The sequence below is a fragment of the Myotis yumanensis genome, unplaced genomic scaffold (genome assembly GCF_028538775.1).
Source record: "Myotis yumanensis isolate MYYU_CA2020_CCGP unplaced genomic scaffold, mMyoYum1.0.hap1 SCAF_8, whole genome shotgun sequence".
Lineage (NCBI taxonomy): Eukaryota > Metazoa > Chordata > Mammalia > Chiroptera > Vespertilionidae > Myotis > Myotis yumanensis.
The window spans coordinates 6280330-6304144 of record NW_027223759.1 but is presented as its reverse complement, the minus strand read 5'-3'; the positions used below and the strand labels follow the sequence as shown (position 1 = coordinate 6304144).

At 44.6% G+C, this 23815-nt stretch overlaps 1 protein-coding gene across 6 annotated transcripts in view; it reads left to right on the top strand.

Moving 5' to 3' along the window:
• The window catches only part of HECW2 (HECT, C2 and WW domain containing E3 ubiquitin protein ligase 2), a 257430-nt gene that overhangs the window by 65651 nt on the left and 167964 nt on the right, over positions 1 to 23815 (top strand). For all 6 annotated transcript variants that reach the window (XR_011472368.1, XR_011472369.1, XM_070421739.1 and 3 more), the window contains exon 2: positions 17235 to 17558. Coding sequence is in view for 4 of the 6 variants with exons in the window: in XM_070421739.1 (XP_070277840.1) it covers positions 17270 to 17558 (289 nt within the window). In the remaining 2 variants the exon portion in view is untranslated. The remainder of the gene's footprint in view (positions 1 to 17234; positions 17559 to 23815) is intronic.

Here is a 23815-nt window from a genome sequence, read left to right as displayed (position 1 = left end):
GCCATTTTCTTAATGGAACTGTTGAAAGATCTAAAATGAAATAAGGACCCCCAAGTGGGTGGCAGTTTTACTGTATCCCTCTTCAGAAGGATTGGTAAACGAGCTTTCAGAAATATTTTAAGAAGCGTAGAGATGGCTTTTAAAAGTGAAATAAAAGGACTTAACTCCTCAGAGGCGGAGGAGGGAGGCTGGGGAGGGAGCTTAAAATAGTACTTACCCTCAGTTCTTCCTGTGAAGCTGCCAGCACCGTTTGATTTTATTTCTTGGGTCCAAATGAAGCTCAGATAATGAATGCTGCTGATTGGTTCAGTGGCCACTGTGGATTTTATGGAAAGAGAGTCCCTGGACAGGTGCTGTTGCCGGGCAGTTGCTGTGTAAAATGTGGGGAGTCTCAGGGGGAGGAGGACCTGATAGAATTCAAAGAACAAAGAGAACAGGTAGTCAAGTTAAACCACTTTGGAAAGGGTCTCACTTTATAATGTAAAATAGGATATTGCATAAACAAGTTTAAAAATATATATGTTTTTATTGATTTCAGAGAGGAAGGGAGAGGGAGAGAGAGAGAAACATCAATGATGGGAGAGAATCATTGATCAGCTGCCTCCCGCACACCTCCTACTGGGGATCTAGCCTGCAACCTGTGCATGTGCCCTGACTGGGAGTCGAACCGTGACCTCCTGGTTCATAGTTCTATGGTCAACCACTGAGCCACACCAGCGGGGCTTATATGAGCAAGTTTTAAGCAATGATGTCAGCTGTCTCTCTGCAGTTATTACTGTTAACAGTCATAATGAAAGTGATGCCAGTCTATGTTAGTATCGGAGGAAGCCTGGCTCCATAGTTTTTAATTTTCATTTCTATTAAAATTCCCACTTTGCTGTTATAATTAAAATTTTTAAAAAATATATTTTGTGCAGGGTTGCCTGACGATGCTACTTTGGATCTGTTTCTATTTATTCCCAAACATCCCAGACACTAGGGCATTTCTCTCTCTTTCTCTCTCTCTCTTTTAGGAGAACTCATCTCAGGCTCAGTGACCCATGCTAACAATTACACTTGCTAGAACCAGTGCCTGCTATAATAATCACTGCAGCCTTGCGTTTTTTCTAATCTCACAGAGGAGGTGAGGCGTCCTTTCTATACCCACAGGGCTACTGTGGTCCCTGGTGATGTGATCACTTGGGAGGCAGACGTGGGTGACTGCGTACACCCGTGCCTGATTGCCAATAGCGACTACAGAACTTGTAGGTTAGCCTTCTTCCAGGACTCGGAGAAAGTCCTCCTGGAGCAGGGGACAATGAGCAGGTGAGAGCTGCGTCCTCCGGGTGCCCTTCGCCATCTGTTTCATCGGTGTAGGCCACACCCTACAGGCTTTTCCTTTTATTTCCTGGTCTTACCATTTGCTCACCACTGGGTCTCCTTGCTAATACATTTCTAATGTAGTTGAGATGATAGAGCACGGCTGTTTTGACCTGATTGATGGCCAGTAATACTCATACTGCTAAGAATGATGAAAGATCATTTTATTTTTTCCAGTGTCTTTTTTTTTGGTAGTGGTGGTGGTTAGGGATTTCTTCAAGTTAAAAGTTTCTCATTTACTAAAAATTCCAAACTGCTTTATAAATAAATGGCCTTAAAGGAGACCTATTAATGAAAAGGAAACCTGTTCTGGTTACATTTCTGGGAAGTAGTGATTATATTGTTTTAAGATTCTGTTTGGCTGAGACCTGATTAAAGCATAACCAGGAATTGGCCATCTGGAAAGCACTATTAACGGAGCCAGAAATGTCATTGTCATCTTGAATCATCTAATAGAATTTGCACTGAAAAAAAATACGGTGGGTTGAGTAGAATCCAAAGTCTGCAAAAAAGTCTGGTCTCCCTACTTCTATTCATTTTGGGGAGCTAATTTATTTTGCCTGTCTTTGCTCATTAGCAGCAATTCCTCTATTACTTATGTGCAGAATTTAACATGTGACTTTTGTAGTCCTGTGCTGGTGTGTTTTTAATGTCTTCCCACTGGACTGTAAGTTTCTAAAGAACCTGAACTGAGTCTTTTTCCTTTTTCCATATGTTCTTCAGTGCCAGACATAAAATAAATGTGTAACAGAACCTAGTACTTAGTCATCTGGACACACATTAGGTCAATGTGTTTACATTCTCGTTATCTTCATCAGCTGGTTTCATAGTCTTCGCTCTGGCACTTTTCAGAGACTTGTATTGTTTTCTTCAGTCGGTACCTAGCAGTGCCAAGTCACAGATTTTCATTCAAGGGGATGAGGGTGGTGGTGGGGTGTAACAGTTTTGTGGTTATAGTGGGTTTTTGTTTATTTAAGACATGTTTTTATTGATTTTTAGAGAGAGAGGAAGTGAGAGGGAGAGAGTGCTAGAAGCATTGATGAGAGAGAATCATTGATCGGTTGACTCCTGCACACTCCCTATTGGGGTGTCAAGCCTGCAACCTGCTGGAGTCCAATCCCAGCGGGTCCAGGGGTCCCCAAAGGTGTGGACGGAGTCGGCGAAGAAGGAATGACACGAAGACAGCCTTCAGTTGATCAGCAGCCTAGTCAGGACCTCTAGCCAGGATCTCTAGCCAAAGTTCTGGTCGGAGCTCTGGTTAGGAACTGATGAGGTTCTGATGTTTATTGTCTTGTTACATCCGTATTTATACCAGCCGATTTTAATCCTGTCAATTTCTATTACAAAGGTTAGGGCGTTTCTTATCTCCATTCCAGGGAGTAAAGATTATGTAGCTTAACTACCCGCCTGGCAATTAAGGGGTTGTATCCCCTCCCTAACCTCAGGGAAAGATCCCCACCTGGGGAAACAACCTTTTTGGGAGAGGTGACCTTGGTTAAAACACATGGCGCTAAAGGGAGCAAACATATTAAGAACAGTATGCTATATATGCCAGGTCCATTGAAACATATGCTGTGCAGATGTTTCTTTCCTGCAGCGACTGTGTCAAGCAGCGAGGATGGACCGGCTTCCGGCAGCAACCCAGGTATGTGCCCTGACTGGGAATCTAACTATGACCTCTTGGTGCATGGGACCACACTGGGAATCGGACTATGACCTTTTGGTGCATGGGACCACATTCATCCAACTGACCCACACCAGCTGGGCTATAGTGTGTTTTTAAAAGTTCGTTGTGTGGAAAAGGAAAACAGAAGTAGGGAACATGATTGTTCTGATGTAAGCAAATCACAGACTTACATGTTTGTAGAGCTGGGAGATGCTTTGGGAAGTTATATGGTCCTACTCTTTCATTTTTATAGATGAGAAAATCCAGGACACGTGTGATTTAATGACTTGGGTGCGGTCACAGTTAATAGAAGTCTGGAATTGGACAATAGTGTGAGTAGGATGGGATAATTGATTTATATTATTTCTGGATTCCCTGACCCAGTTTGTGGAACATATTATTGTGTGGATAGATATCTGAGAAACGCACACATTCTTTACCAGTGTGATATTTAAAAAAGAAAGTCTTTTGCCCGGCCAGCGTGGCTCAGCGGTTGAGCGTCAACCTATGAACCAGGAGATCACGGTTGGATTACCAGTCAGGGCACATGCCCCGGTTGCTGGCTCGATCCCCAGTAGGGGGCATGCAGGAGGCAGCCTTTCAATGATTCTCTCTCATCATTGATGTTTCTATCTCTTCCTTCCTCTCTGAAACCAATGAAAACATTAAAAAGAAGGAAAGTCTTTCAAAAGATCTTTCATATGCTGATATATTGAACAACTCTGCAAGATGACCTCACATGGAGCTAAGATGACAGGTGCCATTCCATGTAGATGAGAAATGCGGCTCATAATTCCAGGTCTACTAATTTGAACTGTAGGAACAGAAATCATACGACAGTCAGAGACTCAGTGGTGTTATTAAAAAAGGAAAGGATTAGACCAGATTCTCTCTGAGAGTTCTTTCAGTTCTAAATCTGGTGTTGAAATGAAGCAGTGGTCAACATGTGGCACTTGACACAATCAAAGCTTTATGGGATCAGAGTAGAGACGGATGTATCTAGTGTCTTACCAAACGTGTTAGCACCTCAACACTCAGAACTTAATGTCTCGACTCCGTACCGTATCTGTTCATTAGGCTCTATTGATGCTTCTCCAGATGATTTCTACTTCTCAGTCTTAATTTGGATATCTCTCTTCTCCGCTTGGAGCTCGTTCAAGGTATAGGAATACCAGGAATAGATGCATATGCACCAGTAGACCTACTATTTAGGAATCTTTGGGTCCTTCCAAATGAATAGCCCATGCACAGGTGTTATCAAAGAACAGCCTGGATGGTGTGGCTCAGTGGTTGAGCATCGACCTATGAACCAGGAGGTCGCGGTTTGATCCCTGGTCAAGGGCACATGCCCGGGTTGTGAGCTCGATCCCCAATGGGGGGTGTGTAGGAGGCCGCTGATCAATGACTCTCATCATTGATGTTTCTCTCCCTATCTCTTCCTCTCTGAAATAAATAAAAATATATTTTTGAAAAAAGAATGAAGAAAACTAGGTTGTTTACATTTGAAGCATGTTTTGTTGGAAAGTGTTATAACTGCTCTATTGGGTAGTTTTGTTAAATTGGTGTATTTTGCCTCACTTTACATTCCATTCCTTTGAGAAGTAAATCCCAAGTTTCTTAGCCATGCTCACTGCTGCTCAGGGGAAGTGTCCCAGGAGGTGAGTAGGAAGGCCGTCTGGGCATGCTTCAATGTCATTCTACCTGGGCCTGCACTCTGGGATAGGATGACTCTTATTTGCTGATTGTGGTGATTTCCAGGAATCCACCTCTCACCAGTCAAAGCTCCAACCATGTCAGCAGTGCCGGGGCCCTGACATTTCCCTGTCTTTCCTCAGGGGACAGTTGGTCAGCCATGACTCCCAAAGGACCCTCTGCAGTCCGTTTATAGGGTGCTCTTGGAAGACAGGGGGCAAAGGCACTGTGCAGCCAGTGGGGGGCAATGTTTGGTGATGGAAGATGATGTGTATGGTACCAGCTCATAGCATGAGATCTGGCACATTTTCAGTCCTTAGTAAATATGTTATTATTCTGCTTTATAACTTTGCCTCTAGGTTTATAGACCTTAGGCAAGCAGCAAACAGAATTATGTATGTTGTTAAGACTTGGCGAGGTCCTCCAGAATATGGGATTTAGGTTAGAGTTTTAGCGCAGTGTCCTCTCTGTTGTTTAATGTGGGGAAAAGAAGCTAACCTGCTCTGTGATCAGAGTATCCTCTCGTTTTGTGGCTTAGCAAGTAGGGTCTTAATTTGTATGTGGAGGATTTTATATTTAGAAACAATTCAGGCTCCTTTTCAGAATGTGGGATTGTGGGATGTGGAGAAATGACATTATTGCCTTTTGAATTTCTTTTGCTAATTCACAAATTAGAGTAATATAATAATTTTTATTCTATACTTTATATTTCCAGTTAAATATTACTATGGTTTTTTTGGGGTATGCAAGATTAGTTAGTAAAATTTATTTTAACTTAAAATATCGAAGAAGGCTTTTCCTCCCAAAGAATGCCAAAATTTAGAAACAGCGCAGAACTTGTATTCCAGAATGCTTGGTAAGAAAAATGCCTAGAAAAAATTGTCTACACATTTTATAATTTTGAATTTTCAAATACTTTAAAAATGTTTTTATTACTGTAGAGTTATGAATGAGGTAAGGGTATTTATGACCTTTAATATTATTCAGCTTTGTTTTAGAAATTCTAACCAGTACAGCTATCCTCCCAAAATAAATCAGGAAGATAGAGAAATCACCATTAGTAAATGATATGATTGACTACTTAAAAAAATAGGCCAAGGAAATGAAAATACTTATAAAAATTAAATGAAATGGCCTATGTTTAATCCCAGTAAGAATCAAATAAATGCAACTTAAACAAAAATGAGATTTGTTTTTACCTTTCAGATGGACACTATCTAATATAATATGAGCAAATATTTATTGAATACTTATTGTGTGTTAGGTGTGCTAGTAACTCACTTACTCATTAAAAATAACCCTTGCCCAGCCAGTGTTGCTCAGTGGTTGAGCATCAACCCATGAACCAGGAGGTCACCATTTGATTCTGGCTCGGGGCCGGGTTATGGACTCCATCCCCAGTAGGGGGCATGCAGGAGACAGCTGATCAATGATTCTCTCTCATCAAACACGCTTTTATCTTTCCTTTCTTCTCTCTGAAATCAATCAGTCAATCAATCAATCACCCTCTGAGGTAGGTATGAAGATGTAGCCCCTGCTTTATAAAAATCGGCAGAAATGTTGAGTAACTTCCCATGGCCATGGAGCGAGTCCAGGACTGAGCTGGGAGCTGCGTCCAGCTTAGATGCTAGTTCTAGGACCCGGCCTCTTACCCACTGAACTGCCTCCAGGATGGAAAGCATTCCGTGTCGGGAATGTGTCTGGGAGGAGACAGCCGGCCCCCCTGCACTGAAGGTATGGGGGGTGTTTCTTTCACCTCCTTTCTGAAGCTTTTGTGGGAACGCTCTTCAAGACCTTACGATCCAGCAATTCCACTTGTAAGGAAGTAGCCAGGCAAGTGTAATAATAAATGTGTGAGATGTGAGTATAGTATGGTTTATAGCAAACATCTGAATGGCCATGTCGAGGGAGATGTTTAGCTACATTATGGCACATCATCAATGGAAAGTCTTACGGCCGTTTAGAAGGATGGTATGGTGCTCTGTGCACTAATACGAATACCTGCATGATGTTTTGCGTGGAAAGGAGCAGGTGACAAAGCAGTCTGTACTGTGGGGCACGGCCTCATCTTATCTGTACGTCTGACTCGCTGTGCATGTGTCTGTAGACCACAACGCCGTGGGCTGGCATCTCTGGGTGGTGACATTATGGCTGATAGCTATCTTCGTTATCTTTTCTCATCTCTTTTGAAATTTTATAGTGGCATGTGTTATTTTTATAATTGGAACAAAGCTCTAAAAGTATTTTTTTCCTTATTCTCCAAACTCTTCATTTTCTGTGAAATTCAGTTGGCAAGTGTTACCTGGGGTTCATGCTTCCTGAGTGCAAGGCCGTCTTTTGCATGGAGCCCTTCATGAAGCTCCCCAGTGACGGATTCCCTGCACTGAGCTGCCCAGAGACGAGGTGTGCCGTCAATAGGGGGCGCTCATGAGCTTTGGATGTGCCCTGACAGGCAGCGCCCACCCTTGCTGGCTCGAGCTCCCTGGTTTACACGTGACGTTTTCCATAACTGGCTTTATATAAAGAGAGAACCCTGTTTGCGTAGCTAAATAGAAACTGCCACTGAAAATGAAAGCAGGTGATATTTTAAAGCTGCCTTTAACATCAACAAGTGCCATTAATCATCAGGCATCTTTGGCAAACAGTCAAAATATTTCTTCCGTGATCATATATGCAGATCCGAATTAGCGAGTCCTCTCCTTCGTAAATCTTTGATGGAAACCCTCGCAAAGCTGTGCTCCATTGCACACCCGCCCTGGGTTTAGTCTGGGCTGGTATTGAGGCCTGTTGGGAGTGTTTATTTTTTACTTAAACGTTGAGCACATGCGCATAAAACTACTAATTTAGTGGGCTACGTTCTTTCAGAGTCTTCTTTAGGAGTAATTCATTGTCTGACAGACCTCAGCATCTGCCCAGCCTGTGTGGCTCAGTTGGTTGAGCATCGTCCCATGCACCAGGTTGCCTGTTAGGATTTCCTTTGATTCCCAGTTGGGGCACATGCCTGGGTGTGGGCTTGATCCCCAGTAGGGGGAGTGCAGGAGGCACCCCATCAGTGTTTCTCTCTCATCGATATTTCTCTCTCTCCCCCCCTTCCTCTCTCTGAAATCAGTAAAAACATATTAAAATAATTAGATTAACGGGGTAACGGATAAGTGCACAGTGTTTTGAGATCCCCCCCCAATCACAACCAGTTTTATTGATTTAATTTGTTTGAAACTATTATGTAAAGCCATGGAATCTTTTAAAATTGAATAATGAAGCAGTCTAAGAAAAAAAATAGATATTTAATTTTATTTATAAAAAAATTTATGGATTTATTTATTTGAATAGATTTTAATCTATGGATTAAAATGCTTTTTCTTATAGTATATTGAATTTGGGAGCAGGAATCCAATTTCTATAAATTTGATAAGTGAGAATATAACTTGACTCATGGAAGCAAATGAAATTTCTGAGCGTCTTTAGAAAGAGATTGGCCATTTTACTTGCAGTCATATAACTTTAATTGATATATGACCTAATTAAAATAGGTCTGTCCCTATTTTGTAAGAATGATCTATTCTCTAGCAATCATTCCACCACGCTTCAGACCATACTCCATTCGTATGTTCTCGTTTGTTCTGGGGGATGGAGAGGAGGAGACGCTAACCTGCTCTGTGTGAGGACTTAGGGCCGTGATGGCGAACCTTTTGAGCTCGGCGTGTCAGCATTTTGATAAACCCTAACTTAACTCTGGTGCCGTGTCACATATAGAAATTTTTTGATCTTTGCAACCATAGTAAAACAAAGATTTCTATTTTTGATATGTATTTTATATATTTAAATGCCATTTAACAAAGAAAAATCAACCAAAAAAATGAGTTCGCGTGTCACCTCTGACACGCGTGTCATAGGTTCGCCATCACTGACTTAGGGTCTTGGAGTGAGCGGGGAGCATTGGGCACTGAGAGCCAGTGTGTGTGCGTCTGTGCCTTGGGGTGGAGGGAGCTGGTGCTGCAGGCAGGTTCCCAGACGTGGATCACCATTCTCTTTCTTCCCCGTTTCTAGGATAAACCATCACCATCTTCCTTTCTTTTAAAAAATATATTTTTATTGATTTCAGAGAGGAAGAGAGAGAAAGAAACATGAATGATGAGAGGGAATCATTGATTGGCTGCCTCCTGCACGCCCCCTACTGGGGACAGAGCCCGAAACCCCGGGCATGTGCCCTTGACTGGAATCTAACCCCGGACCCCTTCAGTCCATAGGCTGATGCTCTATCCACTGAGCCAAACCAGCTAGGGCAGCCACCATCTTCCTTTACACAAACTCAAAGCCATGGAATGTGACTCAGCACTGCCACAGGAGAACTGCTCATCTCAGCTGACTGCAGGGTTTCTCTTCTTTCTTTTTAAAAATATGTTTTTATTGATTTCAGAGAGAGGAAGGGAGAGGATGGGAGAGAGAGAGAAACATGGATGAGAGAGAAACATCAACTGGGGATCGAGCCCGCACCCGGGCATGTGCCCTGACTGGGAATCGAACCAGGTGACCTCCTGGTTCATAGGTTGATGCTCAGCCACTGAGCCATGCCAGCCGGGCCCCGCAGGGTTTCTAAGCACAAGTGCTTGCTCAGAAGATCTTTTAAATATGTAGTCAGTATCCTGTAAGGATGGGTGGGTGCGAAGAGACAGGCTCAGGAGATGCGATGTTGGCCGGGTCTCACTCTGGAAGGGCTCCCAGCGGGAAGCCACGCTTTCGGCCTCTGTTCTGCCTGCTCGGTCCCCAGTGGAGCTTATGGAGCCTGTCCTGAAAGAGGGAAATCGCGGCATCTCAGCAACACGATGGGCTTGTAAAGTTGACAGATAATAGCAAACCTTTGGCTCATAACAAATCAGCAAGTGATGACTTCCTAGGTCTGCAAAGCTCCAGAAGGTGGACCAGGAACGAGAAGGGGAAGGTGGGAGGAAGAAGGCGAGTCAGGTGACCTGGGACTCTGCTGTGGGGTGGGATGCGCTTGGCACCTGTATTGAAGGCACCGGCTTTAAACCCTGCAGAGAGATGATTTAATCTTTCCCCCAGTTGTGTGGGTAACGCTGGGTACCGCACGATGGGGCCTTGTTATGGAAGCCACGAGAAGCTATGGCAGCAGGCTGTAAAGGCGCCAGTGTGGGCTGAGCTGTGCCGCCCATCAGCTCGGTGCCTTTGTCTGGAAGTAAGATCTGGAATGAGCATTTCCATCACAGGGTAGCTGAGGAGGTAACGTGGGGGTGAGGGTGGGGCAGGAGAGGCCAGAAAAGCAGGCCTATTAAAGTCAGTCACATTTCATAGAAAATAGGGTGAAAAGGGTTGGATTTTTGACACAAGTTCGAATTATGGGAATCAGTTTATCTCACAATAAAATGTAGAGGATAGTCACAAATATGGCTTATTTATTAGAAGGAAAACAGAACAAGTGACGTGTTTAAATTTTTAGAGGGTTGGGGGGTGTTAACTTTTTCAAGATAATGGTATGATAACACATACTGATATTTGTCTTTCTCACCACAGTCATGCGAGTCACGTTACAAATACTACGTGTGTGTGTGTGTGTGTGTGTGTGTGTGTGTGTGTCTGTCCCTTCCCATGGCCTCTCTAATCCTGTAACATTCAAACTGCTCTTCACTTTCTTGTCCTTCAGGTGTCAACTCTTCTAACCTTGCCAGACCCTTGTTAATCCGTGGCTTTGCATGCGATTCAGGTCGTTTTTCACAATCCCTTTCATTGACTTTTCTGAATTCCTGAGTCTTCTGTCAGTTCATGCAGCTCCTCTTTGCCATCAGTTTATTGTGGGACTGTCGGGATTCCGCGAGTGACAGACTGACACTGGGCTGTGACTGGCAGGCGTCAGCTGTCATTGCGTGGGAGACATGGTGGAATGGGGACCATTTTAAAAGGTCTTCGGTTCACTGTTTTGTGTGTGTGTGTGTGTTTTCTTTTTCCTTTCTTCTTCCGCTCCTTAATTGAGTGGAGGTGGATAATGACTCTGTAGCTAAAAAGGGCCTCTTCTTGGTAAAAAATGTTTGGAAACTCGTGCTATGAAAAGGCAAGTAGTCCTCCGGGGAAAGCTTTCAGACCTGTTTATCCTAATGGTTGTATCGAGATTAAACTCGGTATCATGGATAAGGGGGATCAAGCTACGGAAAGAACTGGGGCTCTGCTGTGGCGGCAGGAGGTTGCTCAGCACCTGCATTTACGACATTGACTTTAAACCCTGAAGAGAGATGATTTCATCTTTCCTTAACTCGTATTTTGCATGTTGATGCTCAGTTAATTTTTTTGGTTCTTCTGGATGATTCTCTATGCCACTGGGAATCTCTGGAATTATGTGGCTTTTTCACCCTGACCCCTGGAGCCGCCCTTCAAAACCATGCCACCCTCACCTCATTGGGCCCTGCAGGGCTTGCTGACTCCAGGCCTCAGCTCCATCAGCCTGAATGTCACTGCCTGTGAGAGGCCTGCCCTGCTCACCCTACTGACACTCGGTCCCACCCCTGCCCCTTTGTTCATCTCCATCATGGTCCTTTAATGATGCTGTTTAGCTTATTGGGAGTGTTGTCGTAAAATGCTCCTAGGAGAGAGTACATGGATTGTCCGGGGGAAAATAAGAGGTCAGAGAGGCCTGCTGGGAAGTGATGGTCTAGATCCGCGGTGGGCAAACTGCGGCTTGCGAGCCACATGCGGCTCTTTGGCCCCTTGAATGTGGCTCTTCCACAAAATACCACGTGTGGGTGCGCGTACAGTGTGATGGAAACTTCATGGCCCATGCGCAGAAGTCGGTTTTCGGCCTGGGCGAGTCTATTTTGAAGAAGTACTGTTGATATTTGGCTCTGTTGACTAATGAGTTTGCCGACCACTGGTCTAGATGTAGGACGTGAACTTGGCTTGGTGCTGCTGCGGCCGTGGGGATGGAAAGGGAGGAGCATGAAGGTTTGACAATGTCTTTTGTGGGTATCGTGTACAGGCTACCACCACTAGTGTTTATATAGGTGTGACCTCTGGTGTTTCATGGAATAAACAATTGTATTTAAGCGCGCTTGGTTATCTTTTCTAGCAGCTTTCGACACTCAGTAACTAGAAGCTTATGTTTTGTGTTTTCTCTTTGCAAGGAAAACTTTCCCACACAAATGTGCTTCAACCCACACAAAATAATGCAGAATTCTGAAATAGCTGAATTCCTTTGACCAACTATTGGTAATTATCTGCAGCTTTAGCTGAAGATTATGCTTTGGGATGTGTTCATGCAAAAGAAAAAAGGCATTGTTCCCCCTAAGGATATAGAGGGAGTAAAGTTTAATGCCTTTCAGAAGAGATGACTCTAAAATGAATTGATTCCATTTCCCTCACATAACTCGTCAGTATTTGCGACTAGACAAGCAAACCACCCACAGGACTGGTTATGAAAACAAAGAACCTTTCTTTTTTTTAAAATTCATACCTGGATAGACCATGCCACTTCCTCTGCACTTACTGAAAAATAGGTGGAATTTTAAAAAGGTCTTGAAAATATATGCAGTTTTGGTTTCCACTTTCCTAATGTGACATGATGTTTACAAATGATTCTTGAGACGAAGTTTTGCCCTTCTTGTTTTAATAGCATTTAAGAGGTATAGATCGATGTTTAAAAAAATTGGTGTCTGTGCCAGCGACTATCATTCCATGAAGGGACTCCTGACAGTCTGTCCTCCACGATTGAGATAAATGAGTAAGATGCTGCCTTTGCTCTCCCCACACTCGCTATCCTATATTCTTTTTTAAAGTTTTTTAAAATATATTTTTTATTGTTGATAGTATTACTGATATCTCCCATCCCCCCCCCCCCCCCCCCCCCGCCCCCCAGCCCCTACCCACCCTCCCCGTTGTCCTATGTTTTTATTTAAGGATCTGTCCTTTTGGGCGCTGACATTTTGTTAGTGTTTTTTTCATTTTCCTTTATTTTTGCCCAGCGTTCATGTCCTCTTCTAAGAACAGCTCACTTCTTTTTGAGGCTCCGCTTCTCTCCCCACCGCTTTTGGTTTCTGTAGAGTTGTTGTGGCTCATCAGGTGTCATTTGATAAAATCGCCGGGAGAAAAGCCTTTTCTCAAAGGACAGCGGCCTGGAGGGAAAATTGCGCTTTCTGACACTTCCCACCTCGAGGGAGACGTGAGGGCGGCCTCTGTCAGCCCAGGCTCCCTGTCCAGTGCCCTGAAGTCATGGGCTTTGACTGGCAGGCTGTCTAGGAGAGATGCTTCTGGCCTTAAGGGTTTTACCAGCACCTCTTGCCGGGCAAGCTAAGCACTGGTTACGATTATGTGTGACACACACGAGGAGTGGCTGTGCTTTCTCTGAGTAGTGGGCCAGGGGACACCCACCGGGGAGGGACCGTGGTTGGCAGTTTGGGAATGGATTTCTTCATCTCAGATGCCAGCTGGATGGGTCTCTGCTTTCCTAGATCTCTCACACCCCTCCTTTCTGCAGGCAAACGGTCTTTAGTGTCTTTTGACATCAAAATAGTTCCCCCCCTTTTTGCTTTCACTTATGTAGTGAAACACACATGGAGTTTGAAGTGTAGTGTAGTTGAACAAGGTTGTGTGTGCGCGCGTGTGTGCGTGTGCATGCGTGTGTGTGCGCGTGTGCGTGTGCGTGTGTGTGTGTGTGGTGTTTTTGGAATTTGAAGGGTGAAACAGGATGCTAATTATTATTATTGGTTTTATTTATCAATGTCCAGCGTAGGTTAAGATCCGGGCTGCATTTCCAGTCTGTAAAAATCACTTGATCATGAACGTGTTCCCTTCAGGTGAGGTTTAGTGAATTGACATTGACCTCCAGACGCTTTAGCGAAAGCATTTTAAGAAAAAACCCTTGCTCCGTGTCTTTGTCATCTGCTACCGCCTGAGTCTTCTAAACAAAAGCTGCTGCTTTGGGCACGAAGTTGTTTACTCAGGTGTTTTGCCGTTTGCTTAGTAATTGCATCTCCCTTGACCTCTGGAAGTCAAGGGGTTGCGTGCTCCGTGTTGCGGAGGCCGGTGTCTGTGCTGGGAGGGCCAGCGCAGTGCAGCCCTCATCACAAGTAGGAGAGGGAGGGTTTTGGGATAGCTGCCTCCTGGGAAATGGTGTCTGTTGGGAGGGACAGAGCACAGAGGGTGCCACCGGAGGGTTATCTAAGAGCTTTGAAGAAAGGACTGCTTTCTGTTTAACAGATACGGTGGGGACGACTCAGTTTTCCTTACTAATGGTTTATCTTCTGAGCTTTTCAGAAGAGCGTGGATAATATTCTGAAGAAAATTTGCCTTTCTCATTGCAGAAGGTGTAGGTATGAAGCCAAGAAGCCAATCAGGAATTTTTAGATCCCAGTAGGAAAAAATGAAAAAAAGCAGCCATTCTGGTTGGTTGAGTAGCACTAATTTTTTCATATGCGAACATTGCATTGATTAAGGTAGTTCTAGACTACAATTTTGAACTATAAAATTTAAAGTGGTTTGATTTTTTTTTTCATTTTTATGAGACTTTGCAAATTCACTTTTGCATGGTGTTGGACATTGCCTTTCCTATGAGGGAAAAATGAAATTTTCCAAAGCAGGTTTGGTAATAGCCGCTCACTGTCATCTAAGCATTCTGACTTTATTTATTTTCTGTTGATCTAAGTTGTGTAAAGTGAAATATCCGAATGAGGCTTTTAAACACTGACCTAGCCCTAACTGGTTTGGCTCAGTGGACAGAGCATCGGCCTGCGGATTGAAGGGTCCCAGGTTCGATTCCGGTCAAGGAAATATACCTTGGTTGTGGGCACATCCCCAGTAGGGGGTGTGCAGGAGGCAGCTGATTGAGGTTTCTCTCTCTTTGATCAGTTTCTAATTCTCTATCCCTCTTCCTTCCACTCTGTAAAAAAATCAATAAAATATATTAAAAAAATAAAATAAACACTGACCTAATAAGCCTTTTAGAGAATCATTGGCAGGGTCAATTTTAATTAGTAAATACTGAGGCCGCTATGAAGCAGAAACTTACATTTGAATAATGGTTTTATCCCTGGCCTCGTGATAACCTGGAACTCGCGCCCACCCTCATGGGAGTCTTTGGGACATAGTTACTGAGATACAGCGCATTGACTGCAAACTCACGCAACATGGTATTGAGTTTTCCCAGGCTTACCAATGTTTCTGGGATTCTGTTGTCCCTTAGATGCAATATCCAGAATTTAGTCCTAATTTCTTTTTCACTTTTACCCCCTGTATTCAATCTGTTGCCAAGTCTTTGGGCTCTTTTTTTTTAAAAAAATATTCCTGATTGCTATTCCCTTTTTGTGTAATTGAAGTCCATTCTTCAGCATTCAGTACCAGACGCCTTAACGAGGCAGGTAGCTGCTAGTTGGCTCCCCACCTCTGCTTTCCTCCTCCGACCGTCAGCCTTTCTATGTGCTCAGATCAAGTTTCCCAGGCGTAAGCTTCACAGCGGACTCCTCTGTTCAAGACCCTGGGGTGGTCTCTGCCTGTTACTCTTGGTGAGGTTCCCACTGACTGATTCCCCGTTCTGTGCTGCAGACCCTCCTCCTCCTCCTCCCTTCTCTCTCTAACCTTGCACCTCACCACGTGCAGTCACCAGTTCGGGAGAGGTGGGCTCCAAAAGTCCTTTGACGAGTGGGTTGTTAGGAAGTCGGATTGCATTTTTATGCAGAAACAGTTCCCTAACCGCTGTGGCTGAGTCATGAGCTGTGTAACTCAAAGGCCCATGGATCCTGGTGCAGCTGATGTCTGAGCTCTGGGAGCTGGAAGCCACGTTGACTAGGGGGGCGCGGCAAGGATGGGCGGCTTTTCTCCTTCGTACTGAAGCCTGGGGTCAGCCAGCACTACGGAGAGCTGGTAGTGTGTTTCGTGTGTAAAGATGGTCTTCTTTTTATTGTTTCCTTTTTAAAAAAATTAAATTTATTGGGGTGTCTTTAGTGTTTAACTTCAGTTATCTGTTTTTCAAGTCCTAGTGTTACTCTTCCCAGACTCTAAGCCAGAGAGAGCTACTCCAAACTAAACAAGGCATTAATTCGGTGATTATAATATCTTCCTATTAAAATAACAGTAGTTGCTTTTAAAAAATGTTTAGAGGATTATAATAGACATACAGTATTAGTTTCAGGTGCATAACATAGTGATTCAACATTTATCTACCTTACAGAGAGATCACAAGAAGTCCAGTAACCATGTCATATGTAATTGATGATGATACTGATTCTATTCCCTATGAGCAGCGGTGGGTTATCATTGAGCACTCACTTACGATTTTTCTCTCCTCACAATGGTCTTGCATGGCACAGTAATGTTACCTCCATTTAGAAGGTGAATCGATCCAGGCTGGGTGAAATGTAAATATATGAAGCGATTGACTTATAAACTCAAGACTTACGCCCAGCTGGTTTGGTTCAGTGGATAGAGCGTCGGCCTGTGGACTGAAGGGTCCCAGGTTTGATTCCGGCCAAGGGCAAATGCCTGGGTTGCGGGCTCGATCCCCATAGGGGGCATGCAGGAGGCAGCCAATCAATGATTCTCTCTGATCATTGATGTTTCTCTCTCTCTCTCTCTCTCTCCCTCTTCCTCTCTGAAATCAATAAAGCAGTATATTTAAAAAAAGACTTACAAATAACTTGTGTATGTATCTATTTCATTTGTCAGTTTATTTTGTTCATTAGGTTCCACATATAAGTAAGATGAAATAGATCCAGAGACATGAAAGCATGGAACAGACTGACGAATCTCAGAGGGAAGGCGGGCAGGGATGGGTGGGAAGACATTAACCAAAGAACCTATATGCATATATGCATAACCTCTGGACACAGACAATAGTGCAGTGAAGGCCTGGGGAGGGGGAATGGCGGGTGTGGGTGGTGAGGGTCATTGGGGGAGAAAAAGGGGAACATCTGTAAAACTTTCATCAGTAAAGATAAATTAAGTAAAGAAATAAATAACTTGTCTATATTTGTGAATGTCTTAGAAAGAGTAAGTGCCATGTGTGTGCCGGGTGCTGTAGTTTTAACTATGACGGCCTCTGTGGTCACGGGAGGGGCTCCTGAAAGAGACTTGAGTGAGTTACATTCCCATGCGAAGGAAACCGAGCAAATGAACTCGTCCTCAGTGGTCTATTTCACCTGTTGGCATGTGCCAGATTTGTCTGTCCTGCTATTTTGAAATGTAATAGCAGCAGCAAATACTTATGTGATGGGGGCGTGGGGGTGGGTGGGTGGGTGGGTGGTGGAGGAGAGGATGCCCTTTCTGCAGGAAAGAGGACACACCAGGGGTGGCCGAGAAACCCCTGCTTCCTGACTTGCTGGGAGGAGCTGGGCGGAGGGAGGTCGAGGGCCTTGACATCCTCTGGCCTCAGCGGCCTCTGACGCCATCAGCTGCCGGTGGAGTCTGGGCTTAGTTCTGAAGCCGGGATTAGTGCAGAGCCAGGCGCTTACCCAAGGCTTTGTGTCGGGGAGCTTAGCCCTAAGTCCTGTGCTGCGGCCCTAACGCTGTGCTTGCCTGTCCCCAGCTGTGTAGGAAGCCACCCTCGGAGAGGCGGCCGGGATGGCCGGCTCGGCCCGGGAGCACCTGCTCTTCGTGCGGCGGCGGAACCCCCAGATGCGCTACACGCTGAGCCCCGAGAACCTGCAGAGCCTCGCCCAGGGCTCCCGGCCCGAGAACATGGCCCTGCAGCGGGCCAACAGCGACACGGACCTGGTGACCTCCGAGAGCCGCTCCAGCCTGACGGCCAGCATGTACGAGTACACGCTGGGCCGCGCCCAGAACCTCATCATCTTCTGGGACATCAAGGAGGAGGTGGACCCCAGCGACTGGATCGGACTGTATCACATCGGTGAGTCACGCCGTGGGCCTGCTGCGCCCGGGCCACGCGCGTCCGTGCGACTTGAGCTTTTCTGTATTTTCTCCTCTAGACGCGCTCACACGGGTCAGTGAAGACAGCGGGGCCGGGGAGTCCTGTCTTCCTGGTCGGAGGAGGAGAGACAACAGTATAGGTACCTTTGCTGATAGGAAGTCTGTGGTCACATCTCTCTCCTAATTAAATTCCCAAATCTGCAGATGTTACAGTTTTTTCTCCTTTGAAAACTTCTTATTACCCTTGAGGAATAGTTGCACTTTGGAAAGAGGTGGCTGTTAGCATTTATGGATATTTTTAAACGGACGGAGAAGATAACCTAGAGCAGTGGTTCTCAACCTTCCTAATGCCGCGGCCCTTTAATACAGTTCCTCATGTTGTGGTGACCCCCAACCATAAAATTATTTTCGTTGCTACTTCATAACTGTAATGTTGCTACTGTTATGAATCATAATGTAAATATCTGATATGCAGGACGTATTTTCATTGTTACAAATTGAACATAATTAAAGCATAGTGACTAATCACAAAAACAATATGTAATTATATATGTGTTTTCTGATGGTCTTAGGCGACCCCTGTAAAAGGGTCGTTAGACCCCAAAAGGGGTCGCAACCCGCAGGTTGAGAACCGCTGCTCTAGAGTTAGATAACGGATCGGAAAAACTGTTCTGTGTTTCCTGAAGGTTGAATTTCATTAAGAACAACTTGCAGTCTAAAGTATGAGTTCAGAATTCTTTGATGTGTCCCCGATCCATTAGGTGAAGAAAGTGTCATATTCTTCTAACATATGAGTTAGAAATAGGTTGCTCTTTGTTTTCATAAACGAGTCCCAGCTCTCTTTAGCTAATTTGTATTCATAGGTAGGCAAGTGATGAATAATGGTGTCCCAGAAAGTATGAAGTCTGCTTATTGGAAAGCAAAGGTCAAAACTTTCTCAGCAGCCAGTAGGAAAGCTAAATCAAACTTGACAATGAAATCTAACATTCCCCAGCATTGGAAAACTTGTTCACTGAATGAAGAGGATTAAAAAAAAACACTTAACATTAGTTATTTTATTAGAAAGACGACATTGCTTTCCATGTAGATTATAAACCAAGCATTTTTGGGGGGTTTTGTAATAAATAAATTAGTGGGGAAAGACTGGTTTATGGCCGTGCTTCTCAACCAGGGAAGCTGTCAGGCTGGAGCGGCTCTCGGAGAGCCGTGCTTCTGCTCCCAGAGGACATTTGGCGATGTCTGGACACGTTTCTGGTTGGTACAGCTGGCGGGGGAAATGGGAGACCAGGGATGCTGCTAAATCTCCTGAGACGCGGAGGACAGCCCCTCACAACCAAGCCTTACCTGCTCCCAAGTGTCCCCAGTGCCACTGTTGGGAAACCCCGTTTGAGGCAAAGTGACAGACATCCTTGTTGAAATTGTATTCGTGTTAAACCCACTGTGCTCTGTGTTTCTCCGGGACCAGGAATTTTAAATTAATTTGTTTGTATTTACTCTTGTATCTCTAAATGTTTAATCATGCTGGATAGCAGGAAATCTAAGACAACAAAAAACATCAATGACTTTTTCTTTTTTTTTCTCTTATGACAACAATAGGGGAAAGTCTTCAGTGTTCAGCATTTCCCTCAAGTGCGTTTAAATACACTTTCAAAGTGAGGCAGTTCCATGACGTAAACATGATATTTTCATTTATGGTACCTGTTAGGTTCACAAAATATTTTACTTTTTGGCAGTAACTCTTTTGGTTCTTATGTAATTTCACCCTTTTGGATTTTATGAACTTTTTTTCTTTTTTTACTTTTCTCATAATGCTTTTCCCTTCCCTCTTATTTTAGATTTCGCAATGCTTAATGAGAATATAAATAGCAGACTGTGGTTTCTTAAATGCTTTTTATGTGATACTAGAGCCCCGGTGCATGAAATTCATGCACTCGGGGTGGTGGTGGAGGGGGTCCCTCAGCCCAGCCTGTGCCCTCTCACAGTCCAGGAGCCCCGCAATGGATGGCCCCCACAGAGGGCGGCCCCGCCCACCCTCCGCAGACCGCTGGTCGGTGGCCTGGGCCTCCCTCTGCAGGGCGATCCTGGGGCGACGGCCGGGTCCCCGACCAATTGCATCGCACCCACCTTGGCTGGCCTGGCACCAGCGGGTGTTATAGCGTGGTCGTCCAGAAGGTTGTCTGGACGGTCGTTTTGCTGTTTGGTCGTTCAGTTGATTTGCATGTTACCCTTTTATTATTATAGATTTCTTTGGGACGTAATCAGTTTTATTTCTTTATATGGGATGATTTTTCGTGGGTGTGAATGACTTAATCTGTGAGATGCTAGACTCACTTAAGACATTGACTCCTGTTACTCCAGACTTTCTCCCCTGCCTTCCTCTTTGTTTCCCTACCCCACTTGTTATATTTCTCTATCTAGATTAATTCGAGAAGGAACTAAAGAATTCATTTTATCTCTGGGTGACCAAAGCCACAATATATTTGTGTTCTAGAGGCAGACATAGAGTCAGAGTTTTAAATCCGGAATTAATCTAAGGATTGAGCTCAGAAAGTAGAATTGGGACATATATCTCCTTTTTTTAAAAAAATATGCTTTTATTGCTTTTATTGACTTTAGAGAGAGAGGAAGGGAGAGGGACAGAGAGATAGAAACATTGATGAGCGACAATCATCTATCTGCTGCCTCCTGCATGCCCCCAGTTGGGGATCGAGCCCGAAACCCAGGCATGTGTCCTGACCGGGAATCAAACCAGCAACCTTTTGGTGCACAGGACGATGCCCAACAAACTGAGCCACGCCAGCCGGGGCAGGATGTAATATCTTAAGTTGTATCCATGTGGCAACCGTAAGGCATCAATCAAGAGGAATACAAGCTAAGGATGACGTAACAGAACCTTAGAAAGCGCTTGGGCTGGTGCTCCAAAGTTCTTGCTATATGCGCGAAAGTCGTCCCCTCTTTGTTTAAGTGCTAATTCATGAGGCTTTCTCATCCCAGCAGTTATTCCTACCTGAGCTGCTGGGGTGGCTGTACAGAAAGACGAGAAAGGGCAAAGGAGATGTGCCAGTTGCTTTTAAAAAAGCAGGGCGAGGGGTGAGCCGGCTACCTTGGTAGTTACTGCTTCGGGGAGAACGCGTGGGGAAGCTTGGATAGAAGTGAAAACCGCTAAGTTGTTTTGGAAAAGGCAAAGCAAAAACTGCTTTGCAAACAGTAACTCCAAGTCGTGGGGAAACTTTGAAAAGCTGAGTAGGACTACTAATAATCAGAAGGGTCTTTTGAGGGAGTCATTGGTAACTTGAAAACATGCGCGTTTTCTTGGGCATTATAAATGAGGACAAGTGAGGTGCTGCTACATTTGGAGAAGACCTGAAAGAAGAGGAAAAACACAAGGCCGGGAGGCGGAAAAGAGTTTTGGGGTACAGTTACCAGTATGTCAGATTTAAGAGTGTCAGGGCAGAACAGCTCTCGAGCGTTCTGTGAAATAGATGTGCTGAGTGTGTAGGTTTCATAACAGCAGCAAGGCCGTCAGGAATAGCTTCAGATTTCTATACCTCGTGGTGGGAAGCAGCCGCTCCCCTTAGGTTGTGTCCTGAGAATCTGGGCTGTCTCCTAGCAATGCGTAGCTTTATTTGTGGAACAGAGAGTGGTCTCTATAGAAAGCAGTCCCCAAGGGGAAGGGCTGGGTCGAGCATCGTGCTGGCGAGGTGTCGCTTATTGGCACGCTCTGCATTTTGATTGTGTTTCTCTTGGCTTAGTGTTTCTGCCTCTCTACAAGTTTGAGGTTTTTTATTTTTTATTGTTGATGCTATTACAGATGTCCCCCACCCTCCTCCTCCCTCTGAGTTTTGGTTTTGTTTGGCAAATTGTTATAGCCAGGGGTGGGCAAACTTTTTGACTCAAGGGCCACAATGGGTTCTTAAACTGGACCGGAGGGCAGGAACAAAAGCATGGATGGAGTGTTCGTGTGAACTAATATAAATTCAAAGTAAACATCATTACCTAAAAGGGTACGGTCTTTTCTTTTTTTTTTTTTTAGTTTTATTCATTTCAAACGGGCCAGATCCGGCCTGCAGGCCGTAGTTTGCCCACGGCTGGGACTCTACACTATATAACTCACTCCAGCTGACTTGCAGTACTGTGAATCTGGAGGGAAAAATAGATCCTCCTGGATCAGACACATCCATCTTCCTCTAGCCGTTTCAGGCAGTACATAGGTCCTGCTGGGAATACAAAGAAAAGCAGTTGAAAGTATCAAGACACCATCTGGGGAAACTTTGGGTGTAAACATGGCTCTGGAAGCGGATGCTAATTACCGTTTCTCACAGAGACCCCGAGGCTTGCAGTGTAGCCATATGATAGCCCTGGAGCTCCACACTGCAGCAGCTCATGCCCTGGATGTGGTTTTTGGGAATCACTAGCGTTATGGTTTATCGTTGGTCTTCCACATGAGGCTTGACCCCTCACACTGGACAGTGCTACTCATCACTGCCTCCTCAGCTCGCTAAGTAACAAGAGCCAAACACTTAGCTAAGGTGCCCAGCTCAATCGCTTTCCCTGGAAAGTCAGTCGGACACCCTTCAAGCAGGAGGCGGAACATATGACATTGATTCGGGCTCACACCCTGATTCCTCCGAATGCTGGGTCATGGGCTGGTTTTTCTGACCACTCAAAAGGAAAACACTTCTAAAGGCTTCAGTTGCCATTTCTCATCTGCAGGCGACTTCAAGCACGTGAACAGAGCGGGGAGGACGCACACTGTGACAGTTAGAAGTATAACCTGTGCTGTGCACCTGCGCTACTCAGAGTGCTGGTCTACCGTCAGTTTGTCACTCGATAAGAAGCTTTCTCCAGAATGAGGGTCAGTGTAACTGCTTCGCTTAGTCAGAAAACCTTGCTATTAAAAATGGTCTACACTAAACAATGGGCTTGATATGGGTATTTCATATTCTGGCGCAGCTTCTTATCTTGTCAGGGCCCCAGTCACATGCAGTTGACCAGCATTTGCCTGGACCATACTTGGAGTACACATCTCAGTGCCCACGTGTCCATGATATCTTCAAAGATGAGTGGCAAAATAACTGCATTTTGACTCTGCCTTAAAAAAATAGCATGGCTGGTGATAGCCTATGACATTTTTCATATTTCTTTGCATTTGGATAGTAAAATAAGGTAAGGTCACAATCGTTAGCCAAGGCATTAAGATCCCATATTTTATTTATTTACTTATTCATTTCTATTGCATACAAGTACAAGTCGAATAGATAAATGGAGGGGAGCATGAGTACATAAAGGATATAAAAAAATAAAGGTGCCTCTTGTTTCAAAGGCATATTCTAAGATCATATATTTTATAGATCTAAAATCCCAACGTGTTAGCTGATATTTTATGGATAAACACTAAGATCCAGGCCTCAGCCAGTTTGGCTTAGTGGATAGATTTTTAGCCTGTCAACTGAAGGGTCCAGGTTTGATTCCAGTCAAGGGCATGTACCTCATTGTAGGCTCAATCCCTGGCCCTGTTCTCTCTCATATCAATGTTTATCTCTCCCTCTCCCCCTCCCCCTCCCCCCTCTCCCTTAAACTCTCTCTTAAAAAAAAACCAATGGAAAAATATCCTCTGGTAAGATTAATGACAACAACAACAAAACCTTAAAAAGCTAAGATCCGGAAGGGTGATGCCATACAGCTAGTTGGAGGCATTCGAGACTGAGACTTGTGTTTGGTGTCCCAGTCTTCACTGCTTCCTCTCTGTGTTGAAACACGTAGTCTATTGTTTTCTGTCCTGTAGTTATCTGCTCAACACCTTCATGATCATTGCAATACTGGATTATCACCTGTACTGTTACTATTTTTTTAAAACCACCTGATGAAACAAAATGAGTGATTATCTACCCTGACGTTGTCCTAAGCAGTAAGGCTCAGGGAAAGTCGTCTGTGTGAGGTATAGTTCTCTCTTACATGCAGCACACTTGGAGAAATTCTGTTACCAGCTGTTAAGAGTGCAGGCTCTATAGTCAGACAGACTAGTAAATCCAAACTGCTTACTAGCTGGGTGAATTATGTAATCTTTAAAACCACAGTGTCTTAACCTATAAGAAAAAAAGACTAAGATAAGTACCAATAGGCCCTGGCTGGTGTGGCTCTGGTGGTTGGGCATCGTCCAGTGCACCAAAATGTTGTGCACATGCCAGGGTTGCAGGTTCAGTCCCCAGTAGGGGGTGTGCAGAAGGCAGCTGACTG